Below are 22,925 nucleotides of genomic sequence, written 5' to 3' on the forward strand. Positions count from 1 at the left end.
AGGTCAAGACCAGGTAGAAAGATTTAAGCTAATACAAACTCTTAGAAAGACTATGCAAGAAATTTCATCACTATATCAGTAAATAAGACTATCGAAGACAACTTTTGCTCTTCTCTCATTGTAGTGAGCACTTCCTTACTTAACATTTGCAGGACTTGACCAAGATATGGTTTCTCTTTAGCAGAGTAAAATATCTTACCAAGGCGCCAGAAGCAAATTTTGATGTTACTGTTTTTAATAACTTATTTTACCAAATAATTTATAGTACTGGATAATATTAACTTTGGAACATTGATATAAATAAATGAATCTCATTCCTGATAACCTTCTTACTGAATGGTATAATTTTTTAAAAGTATCCTTTAATTAAGAACACGTTTATTGCTGTCTAGATCTAATTCAGAGATGTGGAGTTTGAGGGCCAAAATTTGTTTTACTTATTATGCACATGTTTAATGAATATAGGTACTTAAATCTTTTTTTATTACGAAAGATTTCTCTTCTTGGTATGGATTAGGAAAGTTTTCCACTGGTGACTAAAGTAGTCTTGGTAAACACTTTCAAATGGGAAAGTTTCCATTATGTACAGTGAGTGAATATTTTCATTTTATTTGTCTCATCTGTATATTTCCCTTACTGTATATCAATAAATTATTATTCAGAGTCTTCAAATAATAATAAAAATGTTCTCTTGAAATGTAAATGAAAATGAATGAGTCATTTAAAAGTTATAACATTCTTGAATGGTCCATATGGGGACATAGAGATTGATGAGGCAGACATTTTCAATAAACAGTGAAACATTTTCAGCCACCAGGTGGTTGGATGAATCAGGCTTTTATTCCTCTGAGAAATACAAGAACATTTAAATTATGATTTAAATTTATTCATACACCCAAAATTTTAATAGAAAAAAATCACATTTTTAAATAATAAAACTTGAAATAAAAGCAAAGAAAAATGTAGGAATATTTTGTGAGTTAAATCTAGATATTTTATTTTCTCATAAATAAACATAAAAATAAAAAGCATGAAGAACTGAGAAATACTGGGAGTATTTCAAAATCTAGTGTCTTGTTTTCAAAGCATTTGATAGATTACTGGAACTACATCCTGCGCAAAAATGCCAAATACAAATGAGACGTAAGGCCATTGTAAGTAAAGTTATTTTTAAGCATCACATTCAGGACAGTGTACTTAACCAGGGGAAAAGTCCCAGCAAGTACATATTTTCAGCCCAATTAAAACACTTCTGAAGGAGGACATTTTTTCATAGAATTGACCTAGCTGCCTCACTCATCTCATGTTTATCTTTCCACATACTTTATCAACTAACCGGTAAGGGTGACCTTAGCAAAACCAGTTTGCTAAATCTTTTACTCTATGGATGATTATCTGAATCCAGTGAGAGTCTGTCTCATTCTTATCCAGGCATCAGTGGGCTCATATGGCTATGTGAACTTCAGAAATATCTATTTATCTATACCAATATTTTATTCACTTACTACAAGTGACTATTAAGCTCTTGAAATATGCCTAATCCAAGTGATATACTATAAGTGTAAAATACACACCAGGTTTTGAAAACGTAGAAGAAAAAATACATGTAATTAACAAATTTTAAGTGATCATGTGTTGAAATGAGAATATTGTTTCCATATCGGGTTAAATAAAATGTAGGATTAAAATTAATCCCACCTATCCCTTTTGACTTTTCTTAATGTAGTTACCAGAAAATTTAAAATTACATATGTGGTTCACATTTGTGGCTTATATTATATTAATGTTGGCCAGCACTATATACCAGAGTTTCTACCTGGATACAGCACATCCATAGAAGGAATGTAAATGTTTGTGTATGTTGAAGGAGGGTGCATTTTTGGGGGTACTATGATTGGCACACACTGGACAGGGGATAAGGATTCTAAACCTCCTTCATCAAGAAGAGGATCTGTAGCTTCTTTTTTCTTTTTTTTTCTTTTTGCAGGGTCTCAGTCTGTCCCAGGCTGGGGTGCAAAGGCACCATCAGAGCTCACTGCAGCCTCAAACTCCTGGACTCAACCCATCCTCCTCCCGAGTCCCTGGGACTATAGATGTGTGCTACCATGCCTGGCTAGTTTTTCCACTTTTTGTAGAGATGAGGTCTTGCTATGTTGCCTAGGCACGTCTTGAACTGCTGGCCTCAAGGGATCCTTTGACTTCCCTCCCAAAGCATTGGGATTACAGATGTGAGCCACCATGCCTGGCCTAGCTTGTCATTCTCAAAATGACCAGTGCCTCAGTGGAGAAACAGAGAGAAACTGGTGTGTGGAAGCCAGGGGTTACTCATTCTTCAGAAGGCCTATTAGGAAACTATGTGGAAAGAACACAATGAACTCCACCCCTTTCATGGCCTGAAGTGCTTGGGCTTGAAGGTTTGAGTTCCATGATTCAGTGGACTACTTACATAATAAATTGTTTATCACCTTGTCAGGGTCTGCCTAGTGCTTGCGTGTGAGCAAGGCAGCATCCTTGCCCTCAAATAAGTTTTCTTAGCTATGACTTAGGCACCTTTACTTCTGTGAGGCCTTTGAGGACTTGGATTTGTTGAGGGCAAGACCACTCCTAGTGTGTGACAGGCACAGTCAAGGATTTTTTTTTTTTTTTTTTTTGCCAGCCCCTCTTCCTATGTGAACAGTTTTGAACCACTAAAAAATCAGTGGGACAACAATCTACTGATTCAATCTCATACAATACCATTTTTGCCAGTGGGAGCGAGGGATCCAATTGCCAGACCACCCTCTTGAAAACAGGGTCAGATCACTGGTTCAGGATGACTCCACAGATGCGAGTCACTAGGCTCCCTAAGGCATCTGGTCGAGTGCATGCATGGGGTAGAGTGTCAATGAAAACCCTGAAGGCGAGAAACAGGGACCCAGGCCCCTGCTGTTTGGCTGGATCAGGCAGCATGTCCAGATGGCACTACTTCCCTGCTGGTCCCAGTGTCTGAATAGTAACTAAAAATATTTCGATGCTTCCAGCGATTAGACCCCAGGTCCAGTTCTTGTCTGGGGGTGCCTTGCCCAGATGGCACTGCCAGCCCCAAACTATCCCAGACATTACAGGGGTTCTTAAAATTTTTCGAGGAAGATGCTACAAAATGTAGGGCTCGTGAAGGCTCAGGGCTGCAGAGCTCAGGAAGGAGACTCACATGCCCAGATCTATAGATGGAACTAGTTGGAGATATCTATTCATTTGGATTGTGAAGGTGTGAAAGTTGTTAGAATCAAAGTGGAGTCACTATTGTTAAGAAAATCCTGGCACATAGAGCCAGCGAAGGCCATAAACAGAGAGTTCTCATGCTCCCGTGCATGATAGCAACAACAACAACCACAACAACAACAACAACAAAGGACCCTACGAAAGCCACAACCTTGCACAAAGGCCATTGCAATCCTATGCAAAAAATATTTTTATAGGGATATCTATCTGGCAATTGCCTGTCCAACCTCTGACTGGTGGCACCCTTGTTATTAATTTGAGTAGCCAAAGATAATTGTTTCAAAAAATTATACAATCTTAATTTTTTGCCTTTAAAAATCTTTATCTTCCTTTCCTTCCCTGAATGTACACAGTTTATAGTTTACTATGACATACATATTCTTATCGCAATGCTCTATTCCTAAATAAACATCTTTTCTTTTAGAGAGCATCTCTATCTGTTATTTAGGCCAACAAAGACAAATATCTCCACATTTCCCAGTCCTTAAATTCCATTCAAAATAACTTATTTCATATTGGCCCTTGAGATACAAGTCTGTAAAAATTGCTTGAAAACCCATATTGCAAAGCATCTGTCCCTCCATTTGTCCAGCAGAGGTCTCTATCATTGTGTGAAAAAGAAAGCTCTAACTCTACTACAATCTGCTGATGATAGCTGGCTTCCTCTTTCTTTCATTAGACCTGTCTTCATCATTAATCAACAGCACGTGGTTTGTATTTAAACACATTTGAATGTATAAATTGTTACTTAATTGTTCAACATCTGTTAGTCTGTTACTTATCTGGAGACTGTATTTAGACACAGTGACTGGCTCATAAAGGGTATGTAATAAATACAATCATAATTGGAGCAAAATACTACTTTATTTAAAGAAAGACCCTTTCACTATGCAGAGCATGAGTCATTTCTAATTGATACTTTGTGGAATTTACATTGTAACTATTGGTTCCTTAACATCAAGCAACAATCTAAATTTTGGCCTAAAAGCCAGCACGGACATCCAAATTTTAGATGTAGAAAAATACAGTCATGTGCCACATAAAGACCTTTCTGTTAATGATGGGCTGCATTTATGACAGTGTTCCCATAAAATTATAAGAGCATATTTTTACTATACCTTTAATGTTTAGGTACACAAATACTTAACCATTGTGTTACGATTGCCTACGGTGTTCAGTACAGTCATATATTGTAGAGTTTTTATAGCAACAGGCTATACTTATAGTCTAGGTGTGTAGGTGGCTATCCCATACAGCCTGGGTACATAGTAGGTTATATTATTTAGGTTTGTACAACAAAATCTCCTAAGGGATGCCTCTTTTAGAATGTTTCCTTATCATTAAACAATGCATGACTGTACTTGTGAAATGATGCCGGCATACTGCTGAAGCCATTTTTGTCACTGTGAAATTACTTTTTTATTAAGCTTATTATAGTAGGTCAATGAGTTCAGACAATTATAATACAAACTGGCAGATAACCATAAAAGAATTGCAATTTAGCAGGCAAAAAAAGCTCTTTGAAATGTGTATATTGCTTTTCATATGCATTTAAAGGAAACTTGCTAAAGTAGCCTTAACCTAATGATATATGCATTTTTATATATGTAATTGGGAATTCTGCTTGTTCAAAGTTAACGTATTTTTCTGTTTTCATTATTTTTTTCACAGTTTTGTTGTTTTGGCTCTATTTGATCACTCCCTTGTCTTGAACATCTCTTTGTCTTAGATTTGTTTCATCTTTTGCAATGCCTGTTAATAGCCTCTTCTTTATCCTAACCATTCACTATTGACATCAGCTAAGTTGGTCATGTGTGTTCTTTTTTCTTCATTGTAATTATTAGTAGAGCTCTCTGAAGACTCGAGAGAGTTGGTGTTTCCCAGGTGGCAAACAAATGAGTATGTTAAGATGGTATGGAGCAGATAATTTCCCCAGAAATAGCAAATGTTTTAATATTTCTGTTTCTTCTCCATATACTATCATCATTTTTTCTCAGCTGACAAACTGCCTCTAGAGAATAGAGCTTGTTTGCTCTAATCCTTAACTCTCACTTCTGCTTGGATGCTTGACCCTGGAACTCAGATCATCTTATTTCTGTGGTTGGTTCTGCTTCAAGATGCTGCCTCCCAATCTCTGCAGTTTCAATCCCTCTGTGACTAGGTAACTTGATCTTCAGTCCTAATCATTTCCTTTGCTTCATAATTTGATATCACACTTTTGACCCCAGTCAGTACCCACTTCCTATTTAACTGCAAAAAGTACCATTTCCATGACATTCTCTATGGAGCTTACTCTTTCACATAGTTTCAATATTTTTCTCAAAGATAAGTCCTGTTTGAAACTCTACCTTGACACCTTTTCAAATACGTAGGAACACTGCATTTAGATGATCCTAGTGGAATCAAACATATACAGCGAGAGAAAGATTAACCCAGAACTCTCTGCAAACATTATGTCTGTATCTTGTATTAGAAAATTATAATGTTTCTGTGTGATGTATTTTTTTACTGTTGCCTTGAGTTCTTAATTATTCATTTATATGGGATGTCTTCAAGATGTTATATACTTCCTGAAGTAAATAATCATATGTTAAATTTCTTTATGTACCCACACATGTTCCACAGGGATAGGAACTCAATGAAGTATTTTTTGATTGAAATAGTCCCGAGAGTCTCCTTTCCTGAACATCAAACCTGGAGGTAGGAGCCAGGATTCACTCTCAGCTCTCTCACTAAGTAGCTGCTCTGCCTTCTGAAATCATCTCATTTCTACAAGTATAGAATGTGGACAACTACATGATCCTCACATATCTTCTAGAATCTTTAGGCATATAGCTCTAGAAGTCTGTAGTCTTAAAAGTAGAAATTCCTTTTCACAGTAAATATTTTAAGGTGTATGAGTGGTATAAAGAAGAGTTGCCTGAGAAAAGACTTAAATGTTAAAGATTCATAGATTCAGGATTCCTAGGGTTGAAGTAGGTCTTAAAGATCATCCAGTACAATCATCTTTCCAATGCTTGGATCCTCTCCACAACAGCTCTTCCTAGTATTTGTCTAGCTTTTGTTCAACAATTTCTAAGTGACAAATCACTCACTACCTCATAAGCCAGCCCACTTTGTATAGAATTCTGACATCCCACTGTTCTTTCTTACATTGAGATGAAGAATAATTTTGTACAACTTTAATACTTTGGTTCTAGTTTCGTATCCTCACCTAACAATGAAAAAGACGATAGCTCTTATACAGAACAGCTCTTCAAATTTTGTGATCAGCTACTTGGTAGGTCAGCAAAGAGAATAAACACACCATCTACTTATGTTCTCTGAACGTGATTCCAATCCTCCACATGTCCCTAATTTTCCCTGCCAACCTTCCTCCAGGTTGATGATGTGCCTTTAAAAGTACAGTAACCAGGATGAATTCCATTGCTTGGCTGTTATTTTATCATAGCAGAGTAGAGTAGAAAAAACTTTCATATCAACTCTTATGTCTATTAATGTGGCCTAAACTTATTAATCAATATTGACTGTAGAGTCCGTTGAAATTTTTATATTTTTTTCTTTCAAAACTTGCTTCTAAGAGCTATACTTTTAGAGTAGGATAATTTAGATCCCCCTTACATCCATTCTATTAATTTTTTTTTTTTTTTTTTTTTTTTGGCGGGAGAGATAGTGTTTAGGGGTAATACTAATCTTTTCACTTGGGATTCCTCCCCTTAGTAATACCCTCAGGTATCAATCAGATACCTGAGCTGTTGAAACACTCATATCCAAGTGATTTTGAATGTGCTGATCAAGAACAGAGTACGTCCTAATCATGCCACTAGAAACTTTGATCCAAGGTGACGTTACTCCACTCATCAGCACTACTGGGCAACGATTATTTAACTAGTTATAAATCCCACCTAACTGTTCCATCACTCAGACCCCATTTTGACATTTTGTCCCCAGGGATGTCATGAGTGATGGCTTGCTCACCACCTTTCCTTATCTGTTACTAAGTAAATTTGTCAAAGAAACAAAGGAAATTAGTCTGACGTGGCTGTTTTTAACATAGGTTAATTTACTTTGTTTCAAAATAGATGAATGCCTTCAGACAAAATTAAAAGTCAAGCTAGTCAGGACTGCAATTATTTATGCATGATCACAGATCTTAGGGTTCATGGCCACTGTTCCTAGTTCTGACAGGACAGACAATGTAGCAGATAAAACATTTCTGGGCCAAAAAATCATGAAGTTTTTGTTTTAAGTATAAAGTTTGTATCTGTTTATGTACTATCTTTGCTAAAGTGAAAATTCCTCCATGCCAACAGCCATGCCTTGGTCATTTTCCTAAAGTCCATAATTGTACTCTGCATTTAAGAATGGTTCAATACATGTCTATTCACTAAAAATAGGAATAAATAAATTATTTTGGATTATCTATGTCTTCTCTCCCTCCACCAAAAAAAAAAAAAAAAAAAAAAAAATCTCCTCAATTCTGGGGCATAAATGCCCTCTTGGTAATGCCTATATTCTGCTTAACTTTTTCTCTTCAAGTAAACAGATAGAAACAGAAATGAGTTTTTGAATGATTCCACTTGTTTGTATACTCTACTCACATCAGATAAACCTTCATTTCATTCATTTTCTCTAAATTTATGCATTACTAAACAAAAATAACAATATAGATTTTATAATTCTCACTTTGATCTTGGTGATTTTTCCAATTGTCTGTTTATTTTGATGGATGGCATTCCTGCCACTGCTTTTACATGTCGATGCTACTTGCTTCTATCTATTATTTGTCATATTCTCACTTTCCAACTTTTGTAACAAATCTTTTCATATCTGTTTTAGGCAGAAAACTCCCATTTCAGATACATTTCTTCTTCCTTAATCCACATCATCATAAATATAATTGTGTGTTACCATCCTCTGGAATTGCTTTGACAGTACATAGCCTTTGGTGTCCTGACTACTTTTCTATGTTAGTTAAGACTGCGCCTATTTCTAGAGTTTCAGTATAGTGTGTTTGGAATTGATGCTGTGGTAGGTCGTAAAGTGATGGACAAATGAGGAAGGAAAAAAGTAGTTGTGAACAACTCAGTCTTGTACATTAAATGCAGGGTAAAGATAAGTCAATATTTGGAGATAATGGCAAGATCAAGTGATAACTTTTAAAAGTATAGATTAGACATGAGCATATTGGAACAATAATGGAAATATCAGAGATGCATTGCATATGGATGTATAAATTGAGGGGTGTAGAGAGATCATGGTCATTGTGCTGTCAAGTCTTAGCAGGATGCTATTACATTCCGAATCTATATTCCAGGAAGTCAGCAGAAGTACATGTTGGTCCTGTTGTCATGGGGATACAAACCAAACCTGTTTATGTAATTTTTCATCCTGGGATTTGTGACATAGAAAGATAATGAATGGTCAGGTGTGGTGGCTCATGCCTGTAATCCCAGCACTTTGGGAGACCGAGGTGGGCAGATCACCTGAGGTCAGGAGTAGAGATCAGCCTGACCAACATGGCGAAACCCCATCTCTATTAAAAATAAAAAAATTAACCAGGCATGGTGGCGGGTGCCTGTAATCCCAGCTACTAGGGAGACTGAGGCAGGAGTATCACTTGAATCAGGAGGCGGAGGTTGCAGCGAGCCAAGATTGTGCCACTGCACTCCATCCTGGGTGACAGAGTGAGATTCTGTTTAAAAACCAAAAAAAAAAGTCAATGAACAAAAATACAAAGAAATAGATAGAATGACTCTAAAACCAGATCCCCAAGTAAGCTAGAAGGAATGCTTCCTCTGTTAAGTGAGTTTCCCTAAATTCAACTGTGACCTTCAGGTAAACTTGGCTTATATTACGCTTTATTTTTCCTGAATAGTACTTACAAATGGAATTTGAATGCTTAACATGGAAGAATAAATGCTCACTGATTCATTTAAGTCTACACTACTCCTTTTTATCTTCTGCCCATACACTGATAGACATTTCAGTTTGGAAATCTTACTCCTACATTATAAGCAATAATAATATGAACAAGAACTGTAAACCCTGGTAAGAATAGAATGAATTTTTCACAAGATATATAAAAACTTGAAATCTCCTATTAGTACCACAGCTTTTTCTATCCTACTTTTGTAATTTGAGTGAACTAACCATTTGAAAAGGATGTCATAAGAGATTTTTAAAATAAAATAATTTTGCTTGGTTTCTGTTAGGTTTATTCAGTTGCTTTTCAACACATTGCTTCCTTTGAGTTTTGGGTTTCCATATTGATATTATCTATGCTAGTAACACATTAGTAAGAACAGACAATGTACATATTGAGTTTGATTCTTCATGGGTAGGGGTTATCCATACAATCACATTGACTGATCGTTCCTATCTGAAGTTTATGTTATTACCCTAGCATTTCAAATTATTATATACAACAAATAAGATATCCTCTCCAAATATTTTCCTTTGTGAATGACTACAAACATCTCCTTTGCTGTTCATCATTTCTGATAGAACCAAGGAAAAATTTTCATAGTTTTATTTACACAGCTTTCCTTTTCCACACCATATTTCTTTTATAGGCATGTAGTATAGCTGCTTTCAAGTTAAGTCATGTGTCTCTGCTCTTTTGAGTTAAACCTTTTAAGAGTTATAAATCTTAGCACATGGTTCAGAATTTCAAAATTGGTACTTTGACATCACTATCTCTTTGCCTTAATAATTTCCCTGGCATACTATTGTATTTTATAGTTCTGTTTTCACTGGTAGAAGAAAGAACATTGACAATGCTCCTGTGTTTTAGAATTTTTCAGATCAAGACATTAACATCATAATCATTGGAGATGTTTCCCTAGGTTCCTCAGATGCATGAAGAAGCAGTACTAGGTTGTAGTCCCTGGATCTGAAAAACGTGTATGGTCTTTCCATCAGAACTTGGATACCTCTTCTAGGACCAAAGCAGACCTAAAATTCATAGCCCTTAACTGAAGTATCAATGGGGCCCATGTATCATTTCCTTTGGTGCAAATATGGTTTTCTGGAACCTGTTTATACCTGTTTTATTTTTATTTTTTCAGTCTTATTTTCAATAAAGACTTTGTTCCTTTTTTCTGGAAGCTTTGATTCCCCATTTATGTAGCTTCTACCTAGCCTCATAGGTATAGCATTTTGCTCCTGTCTTCCTCATCCACATTGTAGTCCTTAACATGCTGCTGATTCTGGCTTTGTTTAAACTCTACCTCTGCTATTCTATGAAATAAAGCAATATTACTCAGAGCTCAGAAACCTTTCCAGGTATAAACTGTGACCCGAATTAACTATTGCTAGTTTCTGACTTTGGTGGGGTTGATAAGAATGTAATCATAATTGAGTTAATTCTTATCTGCTCTGACCTAAAACACAGTCACTGAAAATGAGTAATAAAGGCTAAGTTTTTCGAAGGTTCTATATTTTTCTAGACTTAAACTTATATCTTGCATACCTTGATTTTGACACAATATTGTTAGTGAAATTTCTAATGATTTAGGAATTTCTCATCAAAGTTAAATATGAAATAACAACAAAAAATTTTAAGTGATAAGGGCAATTAAATACATTTTAAAAGTAAAGTGTGAATTATGGTAACTAAGATGAATATATGTTGAAATATAAATAAATATGATTATGATGTTAGCAAAATTAATACTCAAAAATAATTAACCACCCACACTATAGTGACACTGTAATATATTGGGTATGACAGATCATTTGGTAAGACAACCACGAGTTGTCAAATAAGATAAAACAAATTTTAAAATAATGTCTGGCATGTATATTTTAAATAAAAAATAATCTGTGTCTCTCTTTTTTCCTCATACAATAATATTATATATAGCCTAAAGAGTTCCTCTACTGAGAAAGAGGAATACAAAAAGATTTAATTCCTTTGTTGGGGAACATATAATCACACACTGCCCGCACATTAGTTTCCTGTAGCTTCTGATGCTTTGTGTGGGTTTCACACTGTGGAAGCCAGGAAAGGCATTTTTGGATACTGTAGTCATAAGTCTGCAAACATGAATATCGTAATCAGAAATTCTTTTGGTGGTAGGGCAGAAAACTAAGTCTTGGAGTTGGGTATTCCTTGCAAATAATTATTCCTCTATTTGAGAAACCAAAGGATGTACTAAGAAATTTGGGTCATTCCATTCAGCACTTACCACTGTAGGTAGGAATTTAATTCTTTCCCAATAATATAACTCTAAAAATTAATACACAGAAAGACAACTCCCAAAAAGCAAAGTATATATATAATCATTTCAGAAATATCACATATTCTTCAGACAATTATGTAAGTATGTATCATGTATGTATATCTGCTTATTTCTAAATATATATTTAAGTAGGACCATTTCAAATGTACTGATCTATATTTTTATTCTATCAGTCACTGATAATAACTAATTATAACACAATATCTATTGCCCTATTATTTTCCCCACACTCGTCCCTCAACTATACACCACAGAGTTTATTAGGGGGAAGGTATGATAGTTTTAAGCATACAAAAAAAAATCATGTTCTTCACATTTTATGTAACACATATAAAGTTTTATTCTAACTTTTAAAATATTCTTTTTAACTGTTTGGAGGCTTACCAATTTTTTCAACAGAAAAACCTTTAAATCTACATCGCTAAGCTTTTACACACATTCATGCTCTAAGTGGCAGTATACTCAATGGTTTTAAGTTGATTTTGAAACATTGGCACCACGATGAATATCACAGTTATGCGATTTATGAAGACATTATTTACTCATTAATAAAATAACGTTTATAGCAATAACATTTACTTTGTAGGTAGCTGTGCCTGTCACAAGAGTTAGCATTAAATAAATTTTAGCTATTGTTATTAACAGATAAACAAAAGAACTGAAAAGTTCACAATACTCTTTCACTGTAAGTTTTATCAAGCATTATTCAGCTAAATTGAACATTCAAAGCTGATCAAAATATAAATTTTGTCAGGTAGAAAAGAGAAGAAATGAAAAGAAGAGCAATGAAATGAAATGAAAGATAGACGAGCACTCTGACGTGACTAAAATGAGCCGCAGTGGAAAGTCTTAGCAAATGCATACTTACGGAGCTGCCCAAGTCGAGCTTTTTCTTTTTTACCAAACAAACGTCCTATTGAAGACTTGATTCCTTTCTTCTTGGGGGCTTTGTGAAGAGAATCTTGGCTGCTGTTGGCACTACCAAGCCCAAGGCTTTCTGGCTCAAGAGAAACAGATAAACTACTGCAAAACACAAAAGAGGAAAATACTGCTCATTTTCGTGCAACATCCACAAGGTACACAAAAGTTGTTTCCTTTATAAATGCACCAAAAGAGGAACAAGTAGACTTGTAATGTCATTTTCCCCCCTATCTTCCCATGTTTCCTTTTAAGATATTAAGTGCAGTTTTTTTTTTCAGCCTTGGGCCCTGAACCTCCAAATTTCCATAAGAGAAATGTACTTTTGTTCCAAATGGCTTTTTTTCTTACTTTTTTTATATCATCTCAAACTAATCAGTGAATATAGGCTGATTTATTAATTGCCTGATAAATGGCCTTCTATTATAGAGTACTTGATCCATTATCTATTTATTTCTCAGTTTGTTTTTCTAATCTTAAACATAATGACCTACAGCAAGGAACTGAAATATAACTAATTGTGAAGTTGAAGCTGCTCTTCCAATCTACAGTTTTACTTGATTTTCCTCTAAATTCAGTTAATTTAAAATAATCTGGCTGCAATCTGGAAGCAACAAACCATGTACCCTCATGATCAATGTATATGTTTTCTTAATTAGAGTTCTCAAATATTATTTTAAATACATGTTAAACTGAAATGCTCTTCAAGCAGTTGGTTAAGTTTCAATTTCTGGTCAATATATTTGACATTGTATTAATAGGAGGGGATCAATAGACATTGCTATTAGTTTCTACTGTTGTTAATTTTATAACACCATGATAAATTACTTACTTTTACTTATTCATGCCAATTAATTTGAACTCACATTCCCTAACTTTCAAAGCAATAACTTTTTATATGCTGAAATATACTCTGTTTTTGGAGAGTGAAAGAAGTAATATTTTGAAGCTGAAGTAACTGATTTTTCCACATTAACAATAAAAAATAATCAGAAAAAAGAAATGACTGCCAACACAGAAAGCCCTACTTTTAAAAGCATTTATTGTAAAACATACTATCTAGAAGAGAGTTCTTTTATTGAAGTATTAATCCTTAAGTCATTATATTTGGTTACATCAATTATGTGTCTACAGATGCTGCAACTGATGAGACAATAGGAGAAGATACATTTCAGATATAAACTACATGCTTCGGTATATTCATATCATCAGTGATTATAGAGATCTGTTTGTAATGTTCTATGCATATGGATAAGACAGTATAAAGACTTGTGAGGACAAATGACATATTTCTCCATCTAGACTTATCTTTTTCTTTAATACTTTAGTCAAGGACTTTTTTTCTTTTCTAGTAACTTTCTGACTGAGGAGTTATTATTGCTGGCAGCAGCAGTACCTGCAGGGTGCATATACCTGTCTGCTAAAGGCATAATCATAAACTTTTCAGACTTTAATTACACTTATACTGTAATCCAAATTTATGATCCTGTCCTAGAGTCTCCTTAGTTTTTTGTTAATATTTCTAGTAAGTCCTTCCTCTAGCCTGATCTCATTTTAATAGAAAATATCCACTAAAAATTAGAAGAGCTATTCTTATCTATTTTGACTAATAAGCCCACAAAGATACAGTTCATTTTAAAAACACAAATTCAATATCAAAATTGAAATGTGGTTATTTCACAAGTGATACCGGGAAAAGGAAGTTGGAGAATTCTGGCTCAATGTAAATCGTTAAGCAGTCTATTTGACAACAATGAAGCAAGAGGAATATTTTTGGAAGGAGGGCATTCAGTGTGCAGTGTGCCTGCAGCGTCTTACCTTCGAGCATCATTGTGGTAGGAGGAAGGGAGAGTGTGAGTCATTCTGATGGCTCTAGGGGTAGGAGGAGGAGAAGTTTCACATTTAATTGTTGCTTTGTCCTCTCGACCATCTTCTTCCACAACTGCAATCTAGAAGCAAAAACAATACATTCAAATAAACCCTTTCTAAATTTCAGTTGAAATTGATACAAATGGAGAATCATGAGAGCAAGACTACTGAGTAATTTTAATACAAAATAAAACAACAAAACTTGGGGCATATAAGTCTTACATGTATAAATTCCCATTAAAGAGTTTGATTTTCACAGATATTTAAAGTGGACACATTAAAATTTAAAAAAAATCATAGACCCACTACACAAAAATGTTTCATTAATAAACACCATAGATCAAGCTTTTCCAACCCACAGCCTGCTGGACACACATAGCCCCAGACGGCTTTGAATGCAGCCCAACACAAATTCTTAAACTGTCTTAAAACGATTTATGCACCGACCATTTTTTTTAACGCTCATTAGCTATCATTAGTGTTAGAGTATTTTATGTGTGACTCAAGACAATTCTTCTTCTAATGAATGTAGCCCAGGGAAGCCAAAGATTAGACACCCCTGCCATAAATCAACTAGATGCTGACTATTGATCTATAGTGTTTATTGACATTGATCTATGATATTTTATAATATCAGAATATAAACTCTTTACAAAAACGTATTAAACACACATTTGAACAATTCACTAAAATATAGGATTATACATACTCAGGTTATCATAATAAAGATATCTTTTAAGCAGGGATTTTTGAAATGAGAAGTTGATAAAATATAACTTTATCAGATAAAGTGCTTTACATCAGTCAATGAAATGACTGATGAAATTTATTACAGGGTGTTTAAAATATGAGTTGTGGTTTGTAAGAAAAAAACTCTTTTTAAAGTGGGAATAATAAAAGGTAAGATGATAATATTTTCAAATTGTTTCATTTTACTACCATGATGGAAAAACTGGCAAAGACATACAGCAAACCAAAAGAAGATGAGATGGGAGCGATTTCCTTAAATAACAATTTAGTACAGAATTCAGAACAACTCAGGATACTATCCGTCTTGTCAGAGATCAAGATATAGAGCTGTAACTTAAAATTTGTTTCCAATGTAAAGTTAATTGTAGAGAAGTAGTTTTTACAACAATGCTGCATATTTTTCATGGCATCGTTGTGTAACACAATATGGAGAGATCAGGATTGTAGAAAACACAGCTAGACTTATGGCTTTGAGAGTTCTGACGAAAAAAGTTCTAAGTATGGCTAAACAAAAATTTTTAAAGTTCTGGGGAAATATTTTGTTTGTTTTTATGTAAAGCTATTATGCATAAATGTGTTTATCTATGATAAAGACCTCGTACCTTCGAGGAACTTCATGAAATTATCAGGACTTTTGTCACCCAATCCTAGGTTCCTTTTAACAGCTTAGGTAGGTAGGCATTTTTATATAATTCCTTTGTTCTATTCAACTAGCATATTGCCATCAGGAGAATCTTTTTCAATAACTGCTTTCGGCTTGATTCTGATGCTATGGAAAACCTTTTCAAACCCACACCCCAGCTAAACTCTTAAGCATGTTTCTGAACTATTCCTAATACAAGTTAGTGTTTTCACAGTTCTGTGATCCCACCACGACTCTTCTCTGATTGTTTCTGCTAAGCATGGCCATTTTTGCTGTCAGAATTTTGCTTCTGAAACACCTTATAAAATACCTTCTTTGTCCTCCCTGCCAGCCAAACTATACTTATTCCCAGTAACAGCTTTTTAAAACATCATATACAAAACTTTCCTCTGAATGTCACTTAGAGTTTTGGACTCAGAGAGGGATTTGAATTCTGATTTCTCTTAAATGTTGAATAAATAGGCTGATTACTTTTCTGCTCTAATATTAAATTTCCTCATCAATAAAATGGAAGTGATATAACACTTTTCTTAAGGTGTTCTTTTGAAGTGTAAATACCAGCATGTATTTAACTTCTTCCCCTGATATGCAAGGTTTTTTAGTTTGTGGTCCTTCTTTCTGTGATTTTTTTCACAAATTACGTTGTTAATTCCTGAATTATTTGAGACTACATTTTCGTATAGAACCTTCCATCCTACCTTCCTATTTCTAACACCCATTAAACTTTTATAGTCCTTTTAAGGTGATGGAGGTCAAAGAAAATAAAGACGTTATCCTTGGTAAACTTGGTAAATAAGAATGAACTGGTATTGTTAAGGAGAAGAGGCTATAGGAAGACAGATAATAGCCCAGGAAAAGAAAATGCTAATTCCATCTATTCAAGCCATGTAAGTATAATATAGATTCCCTTATTACCATTTTTTAAAGGAAATAAAGGTTGTCTGGTTCCAGGAGTATTTCAATGTTTGGGTGTAGGCTGACTACCACATCTTGAAGATGCTGAAGAATAGATTTTTGCACTGCATAGTAGTTTGAATCTTTGAAATCTTTCTCATCTGATGTCCCATGAGTGCAAGCTCTACTCAATCGTCTAATAAGACGTCATTTTGTGATTCAGAACTTCAGTTAATTTTGTTTCCCATATCCCATATTTATTCTCTTGATTTCATTCCAAACAGAACAGCAGTGTTTCAACCATATATATATTTTTTATTTTGCATATACTTGATGCTCTGGCATCTGGAGAGGATGCTCCTCTATCCCTAGGGATAGTTAATTCCTGGAAATAGCACATCACTTGCCTATAAGTACACCTTTCATATGCAAACCAAAGAACTCACAGCCCACACTCTAAATCATCTTCTCCATCTGGCTCTTACTCTCCAAGAGGCAATATTCCTTTGCCCTAATTACCTGTGGGCCAGACTGAGACAACTAGAGAGAGTCCCTACACCTTGGGGCCAGACGAAATTAATCAAGCTACCCATCCTAAACCTGCTTACCCTGCCTTGTCTTGCCTTTCCCTAAGAGACCTCAGAAAGCCTTCTGCCCTGCGCCTTCTGCCTCCTGACTGACCCTGGTGCTGTCCTGAGGCACAGAGTACTCTCTCCTTTTGGGAACTGTGAGTAACAAACTACCTTTTTTTGACAGCTGTCTCCTGATCTGTTGTCCTCATCCTATCAACACAATAATAATAAAATATTTGAAAATAATGAGCATTAATTATATATGCTAAATATTAAAATATGTGTAGTATATATTAATAAATATAAATATTTATATTAAAATATCAAATTATACCATCCTTGGTTTAAATATTCAATGAAAAACAGGATATTATGTTTCTTATAATCTAATTATTTCTCCAGAAAGCATAAACAATTTTATCTTTGAAGTATTTTCTATTATAAGCAAATTTAAACAATTCAATACAATTTAAATACTCTCAACTTTTTAATGTTTTATTAACATTCGACTACAGGGAATATTATTTTAAAGCTTTCATAGAATAAAACAATATTCAATCCATAATGATGTAAAAGTCATTTACAGTACCTTTCTCCGATGTTTCCTTAGATCACTTGGCTGTGATTGGCAGTAATAAAAACAACATAAAACAGAATTAATTAAGAATTAACATTCATTTAACTATGTTACAATTTTAAATAGTATCTACAACTTGACTATCATTTTTTTCTTCATTCTGTTATTTTCTAAATAAATATCTTTTAATTACTATAGAAGCACTCCTCGTAGTAGTTAAATTTAGAGAGGGAACTTCTCAGGTAACAGAAGTCAGAGGCTTGTTTCCATAATGGGGCCATGTGTACAGGCATTGGATACGAGGCATGGACCCTGGGAAAAAGAAATTGTGGAATGAGCTAGAGTGACTAACTAGAAGACTGAGCTAGCTAGAAATAAATGAGACTTCATCTTTCCAAGAAAATATTATTGGGAATGAAGATCCAATGCATATATAAGGAGTTTATAAACTCTTGTTTTTGTCCCATCTATGCAAAGCTTTGGGCCTCCTTTGGGCAGATACGCTGTTCCTGAGGGATCTCAGAATTTCTTGCATCCTAAAATCCTTTTCCATACCACAAATGCCAAAAGCTCTGGGACTGCTGCTTTCTTGTCAATGCTCTTTTTTAGAACTTTTAAAAATAGTTGTGTTTTATGATATCAAGTGAACCTTATTCACTTAATGCCTTTGTTCAAATTTCTTATGTAAGGAAAACAATTTCTGTGAAACTATTCCATTATGTTTTGCATTTTTGTTGTTGAGAAATGTGTTGATTTTACCCCACTCAATAGTCTAACTAGATATCACTAACATGTTGTTTTTTGCTTATGGATTTGTTGTGAGGTAAAAGTAAATACAAGTATGCTTTATTATCAGGAGAAAAATACCACAATGTTTGTAAATTGTTAAATAATACAAATAATGCAGTATCTTTTCAATCTCTAATTTTCTCTCTAAAAATTCTAATCTTCTTCTGAATATTAACCATGAATTATATCCAACAAATTTTTTTCCTACAATATTTTCTTCAGGTTAAAAAAATTTACCCATGTTTTACTATAAAAATAATACAATTGGTAACATAATTATATTAGGTGTTAAGGACTTCCTGGATTTCATTTCTCGCTTCTCTGACTTAGATATTAAACACTTTAAATATTTCTTACTCTTCCAAGAATGCCCTAAATATTTTTTCACTACTCTAATTACAGTGTAATAAAATTCATGTTCTACGGATTTATTTATTTATTTGTGACTAACTGTTTAAGAAAATTCATGAAAGCACTGGCATCATTCTCTCTCTCTCACACACACACAATCACAATCACATCTAAGATTATAAATATATTATTATATATAATATATAATATGTTATTTTATTACCATGAAAATAATAGCACTATCAAGAGTTATGATGCTACCATAAAAGGGTAAAACTGTGTTGTAAAAACGTCAGAAATAAAAGCAGTAAAAAATAATCTAAGTATTCCTGCCTTGAATGCTGACTAAATTTTATTCTGTGGTCCGGGATACTTACTGTAGCTTTGATACTAAGTTGCTCATTAATACTATGTAGTGTAACTTATATATGCAGAAACTAAGCAAGAGACAATGTCACTTTTAACTAATAAAATGAGATGAATGGTTCCTAAATTTCTAAAATAAGCAGATCACAATGTAGTTCAGCATGTTTGGTTAGTATATCCTAGTACATTGGCTAGAAGTTTGTGCTGTATCCGAGTGGAATCAGTTCTGATTAGCTGGGCATTGTTCTGGTTGGCCATTGTCTATTCTATTTAAAAACCATTTTTAGCAGAAAGTTTTGGAAATGAGCAGCAAATAGTGGACTCAGCAGCTTAAAGAGGTAACTATTTTCTTTTTTTAAAATATTGTCAATTTTTCTTTTACATAAGTTTTATGGCTTGAAAGTCTCATAATTGTAAGTATGCCAATGTACATTCATTACAAAATCATAACTTTACCTCCATAAACAGTTCATAATCTTTTAAACTTCATCATTGGTGTCATTTCAACATACTATATTTCCAAGTAATGACAGAAACAAAAGACAGGATAGTCCATGCTTTTAAATTAGGGAAATTTGAGGAAAAATCCAGCTCCATTTATTAGCTGTTTTGAATATGGGCACTCCATTTATACTCCCAAAACCTCCACTCTCTGTTGAGATAATGCCCTACTACCTCCAGTTTTTCCATGAGAATTAAATGTATCATGGTATTCAGTAGTCATCACAATCGTATTTTCCAGAGGTTTTATTTTATATATATGTAAATAAATATATTTTATAATGAAATACATATATTATATATATATTTTTAGAATGGGCAATCTGATGTTTTTCTCAGTTGCATCCAGGGTACTTCCTAATTTAGGTTTCCATCTTCTAATCCCAAATATAAGGATAAATGAAATAAGGAATTAATGTATATATGTGAAAATGTGAATATAAAGTCTAAGACAAAATTAGAAATTAGTTGCTGTTGCTTTTTATGGCTCTTAACAATACAAACAATGCAAAAAATTTATATTATATATCAAAAAGTTATAAAACTCTATCGTGGTGTATTGAAGCAATTATAATACTAAGTTTTGTTACTTATTATGTTAAAAACACACACACATGGTGTCCAAAGTGATTTCCTCAGTATGCCATCAATAAAAAAGTACTTAGGGGCTTAAGTCATTCAATTTTTAAAAATACTTTATTTTATCTTTTTTCAAGAAGGAATCTCACTCTTGCCCAGGCTGGAGTGCAGTGTTGACATGACAACTCACTTCAGTCTCAAATTCCTAGGCTCAAGGGATCCTGCTGCCTCATCAGCATCCTAAGTGGCAGGGACTACAGGTACAGACCACCACCACCACACCCAGTTAATTTATTTTTTTCTTTTTCTTCTTTGTTTTGTTTTGTTTTGAGATGGGGTCTTGCTATGTTTCTTAGGCTAGTCTTGAAATCCTTGCCTCTAGGTAATCCTCCTGCCTCAGCCTCCAAAAGCACTAGGATTATAGCTGCGAGCCACTATGCCCAGCCATTCATCGAAATTTATAATGTGCTATTTAGATCTCTGTTCTATCATTGACTTACTATTTGATCCTAAGAAAGTTACAGCACCTGTGTGGGTTACCATTTCTTCATCTCATAATGGGATTCATAAATGTGCAGATCACATAGGGATGTTGTGAATAAGAAAAGAAATAAACAATAAAATATACAGAAAGTACTTAGACTAGAACAAACACCCAGTTAAGTTTCAGCTAAAGCATCATTAATCTTAACAGGAGGCAAAAGTTCTCTGGACGCAACACCATACCAGTGTCATGACTCCCATCCGATCCATTTCCCTGGCAGGGCTTCGAGGGGTGAGCTTTGGCGTTGAGTGTCCACTGGGGGGAGATGAACTGGCCAGCGATGAAGCTGTAACAGAGGCAGTGATGGAGGTACCTGGGTGGACCCTCGCCAAATTCAGGCCTTCAAGGCTCACACTAGCAACTCTATTCTCAATTTCTTCAGCACGCAACTCTGTAGATTCTTTTTCTTCCTGAATTAGCCTGAAAGATACAGTTTAATTTTGATCCAAATATAATTTAATATGGATCCATTATATGCTGCGTAAAGATCATTGGAATTCACATAATAAATCAATAGAAACTATTCTTGAACATTTTACATCAAATCTAACTTTTTCATCCTTTTCTCTAAACAGTATAACTTTCAATAAATTCCAGGGACTTCCTGGCTTCAATTTTAAAAATTGTTTTCAAATGATACATTTTTCCCTACAACTTTCAGTTTTACCCTCTTTGTATGCTAATACCTGCTAAAACTCTTTAAAAATCTTGAACCTAGTTTATCTCTACCATTAATTCTAATCTTACATTTGACCTCAGGAACCAATAAAAGAGACTTTAGAAACTCAGCCTTGAGATGGCAAAGCACTAGCAATAGCTTAGAAAAAGTGAAAGACTATAATTACGTGTAAATGTGCCTCATAAGATTCAAAGTCACTGACTCTTACTTCCTACCTAATGAAAAAGTTTAAAGATAGTATCCTCAATAAGCCGTCATTCATAATTAGCCAAATAAAACCCTGAGACTTTTGTTAATATTAATAAATACTTAGCCAAGCCTCCTTTAAATAAGTATCAGAAAAGGTAATAATGTGAAAATTTAGTTATACAGATAGCTGATGAATACACAAATAATGAAAAAATAACTTGCAAACAAAACTAGGCCAGGCATGGTGGTTCATGCCTGTAATCCCAGTACTTTGGGAGGCTGAGATGGGTGGTTCACGAGGTCAGGAGTTCAAGACCAGCCTGGTCAATATGGTGAAATCCCACCTCTACTAAAAATACAAAAATTAGCCAAGCGTGGTAGTGCACGCCTCTAATCCCAGCTACTCCAGAGGCTGAGGCAGGAGACTCTCCCAGGAGGCGGAGTTTGCATTGAGCTGAGATAGTGCCACTGCACTCCAGCCTGTGTGAGACTCTGTCTCAAACAACAACAACAACAACAACCACCACCAAAAAACTAATTAATGTAAATGCTTTTGAGACAGCAAAGCACTAGTCCTTTTTCTTTAAATTGGGAAGTATCTTCAAGAATACTTATAAATTATTTATTACAAAGGCACAAATAAGAAAGAGCTTTAGCTAGGTTGCATAAAAATTCTGTTTGAATCCTGAATCAAATCTATATACATTTTGTATGTTGTTGTAATGAAACTGTGTACCAGTACAGTTTGATAAGTGGGTTGTAAAATTCTCCTGAGCTATTTTGTTCTTAATTACAATGGTTTATTGTGATCCTCTGTTATATAGAACCCTTATCTTCAAGTTTATGATCACTTCAAAATTTTCTTTTTACATATTTAGAATAGAGAATGTAATTTATTTGCTAAATCTATTCAATAGGAAATACTTGTCTGGTCTACATTTACTGTGGGAAGTTGATCTACATTTACTTACCTGTTTTTATATGTTCACCAGCTTTTTGATGATTAACTCACTGCTGGTGTCTTCACTAACTATTCTGTAAATCCTTCAGTTTTTAAGTAGTATGTGTTCCCTGGCAAGGCAGAAAGTACTTTGGTAGTCTACTTACCTGTCATTGGAATAAGTGATCTTTGTGATTTTTAACAGGCTGTTTAAAAATCTTACAAATTATGGACTTAAAATCTAATCAAATATGTTT

General features: G+C 34.3%; 1 protein-coding gene across 26 annotated transcripts in view; it reads right to left on the bottom strand.

Annotated features, from left to right (window-relative positions):
- Positions 1 to 22,925, bottom strand: part of PPFIA2 (PTPRF interacting protein alpha 2) — a 508,974-nt gene that overhangs the window by 69,238 nt on the left and 416,811 nt on the right. For all 26 annotated transcript variants that reach the window (XM_031651089.1, XM_031651095.1, XM_031651091.1 and 23 more), the window contains 4 exons: positions 21,043 to 21,280; positions 17,743 to 17,772; positions 14,244 to 14,374; positions 12,376 to 12,530 (listed from right to left, as the gene is read on the bottom strand). In XM_031651089.1, the coding sequence (XP_031506949.1) occupies positions 12,376 to 12,530; positions 14,244 to 14,374; positions 17,743 to 17,772; positions 21,043 to 21,280 (554 nt within the window). The remainder of the gene's footprint in view (positions 1 to 12,375; positions 12,531 to 14,243; positions 14,375 to 17,742; positions 17,773 to 21,042; positions 21,281 to 22,925) is intronic.

This window comes from Papio anubis, chromosome 9 (genome assembly GCF_008728515.1).
Source record: "Papio anubis isolate 15944 chromosome 9, Panubis1.0, whole genome shotgun sequence".
NCBI classification, from domain to species: domain Eukaryota; kingdom Metazoa; phylum Chordata; class Mammalia; order Primates; family Cercopithecidae; genus Papio; species Papio anubis.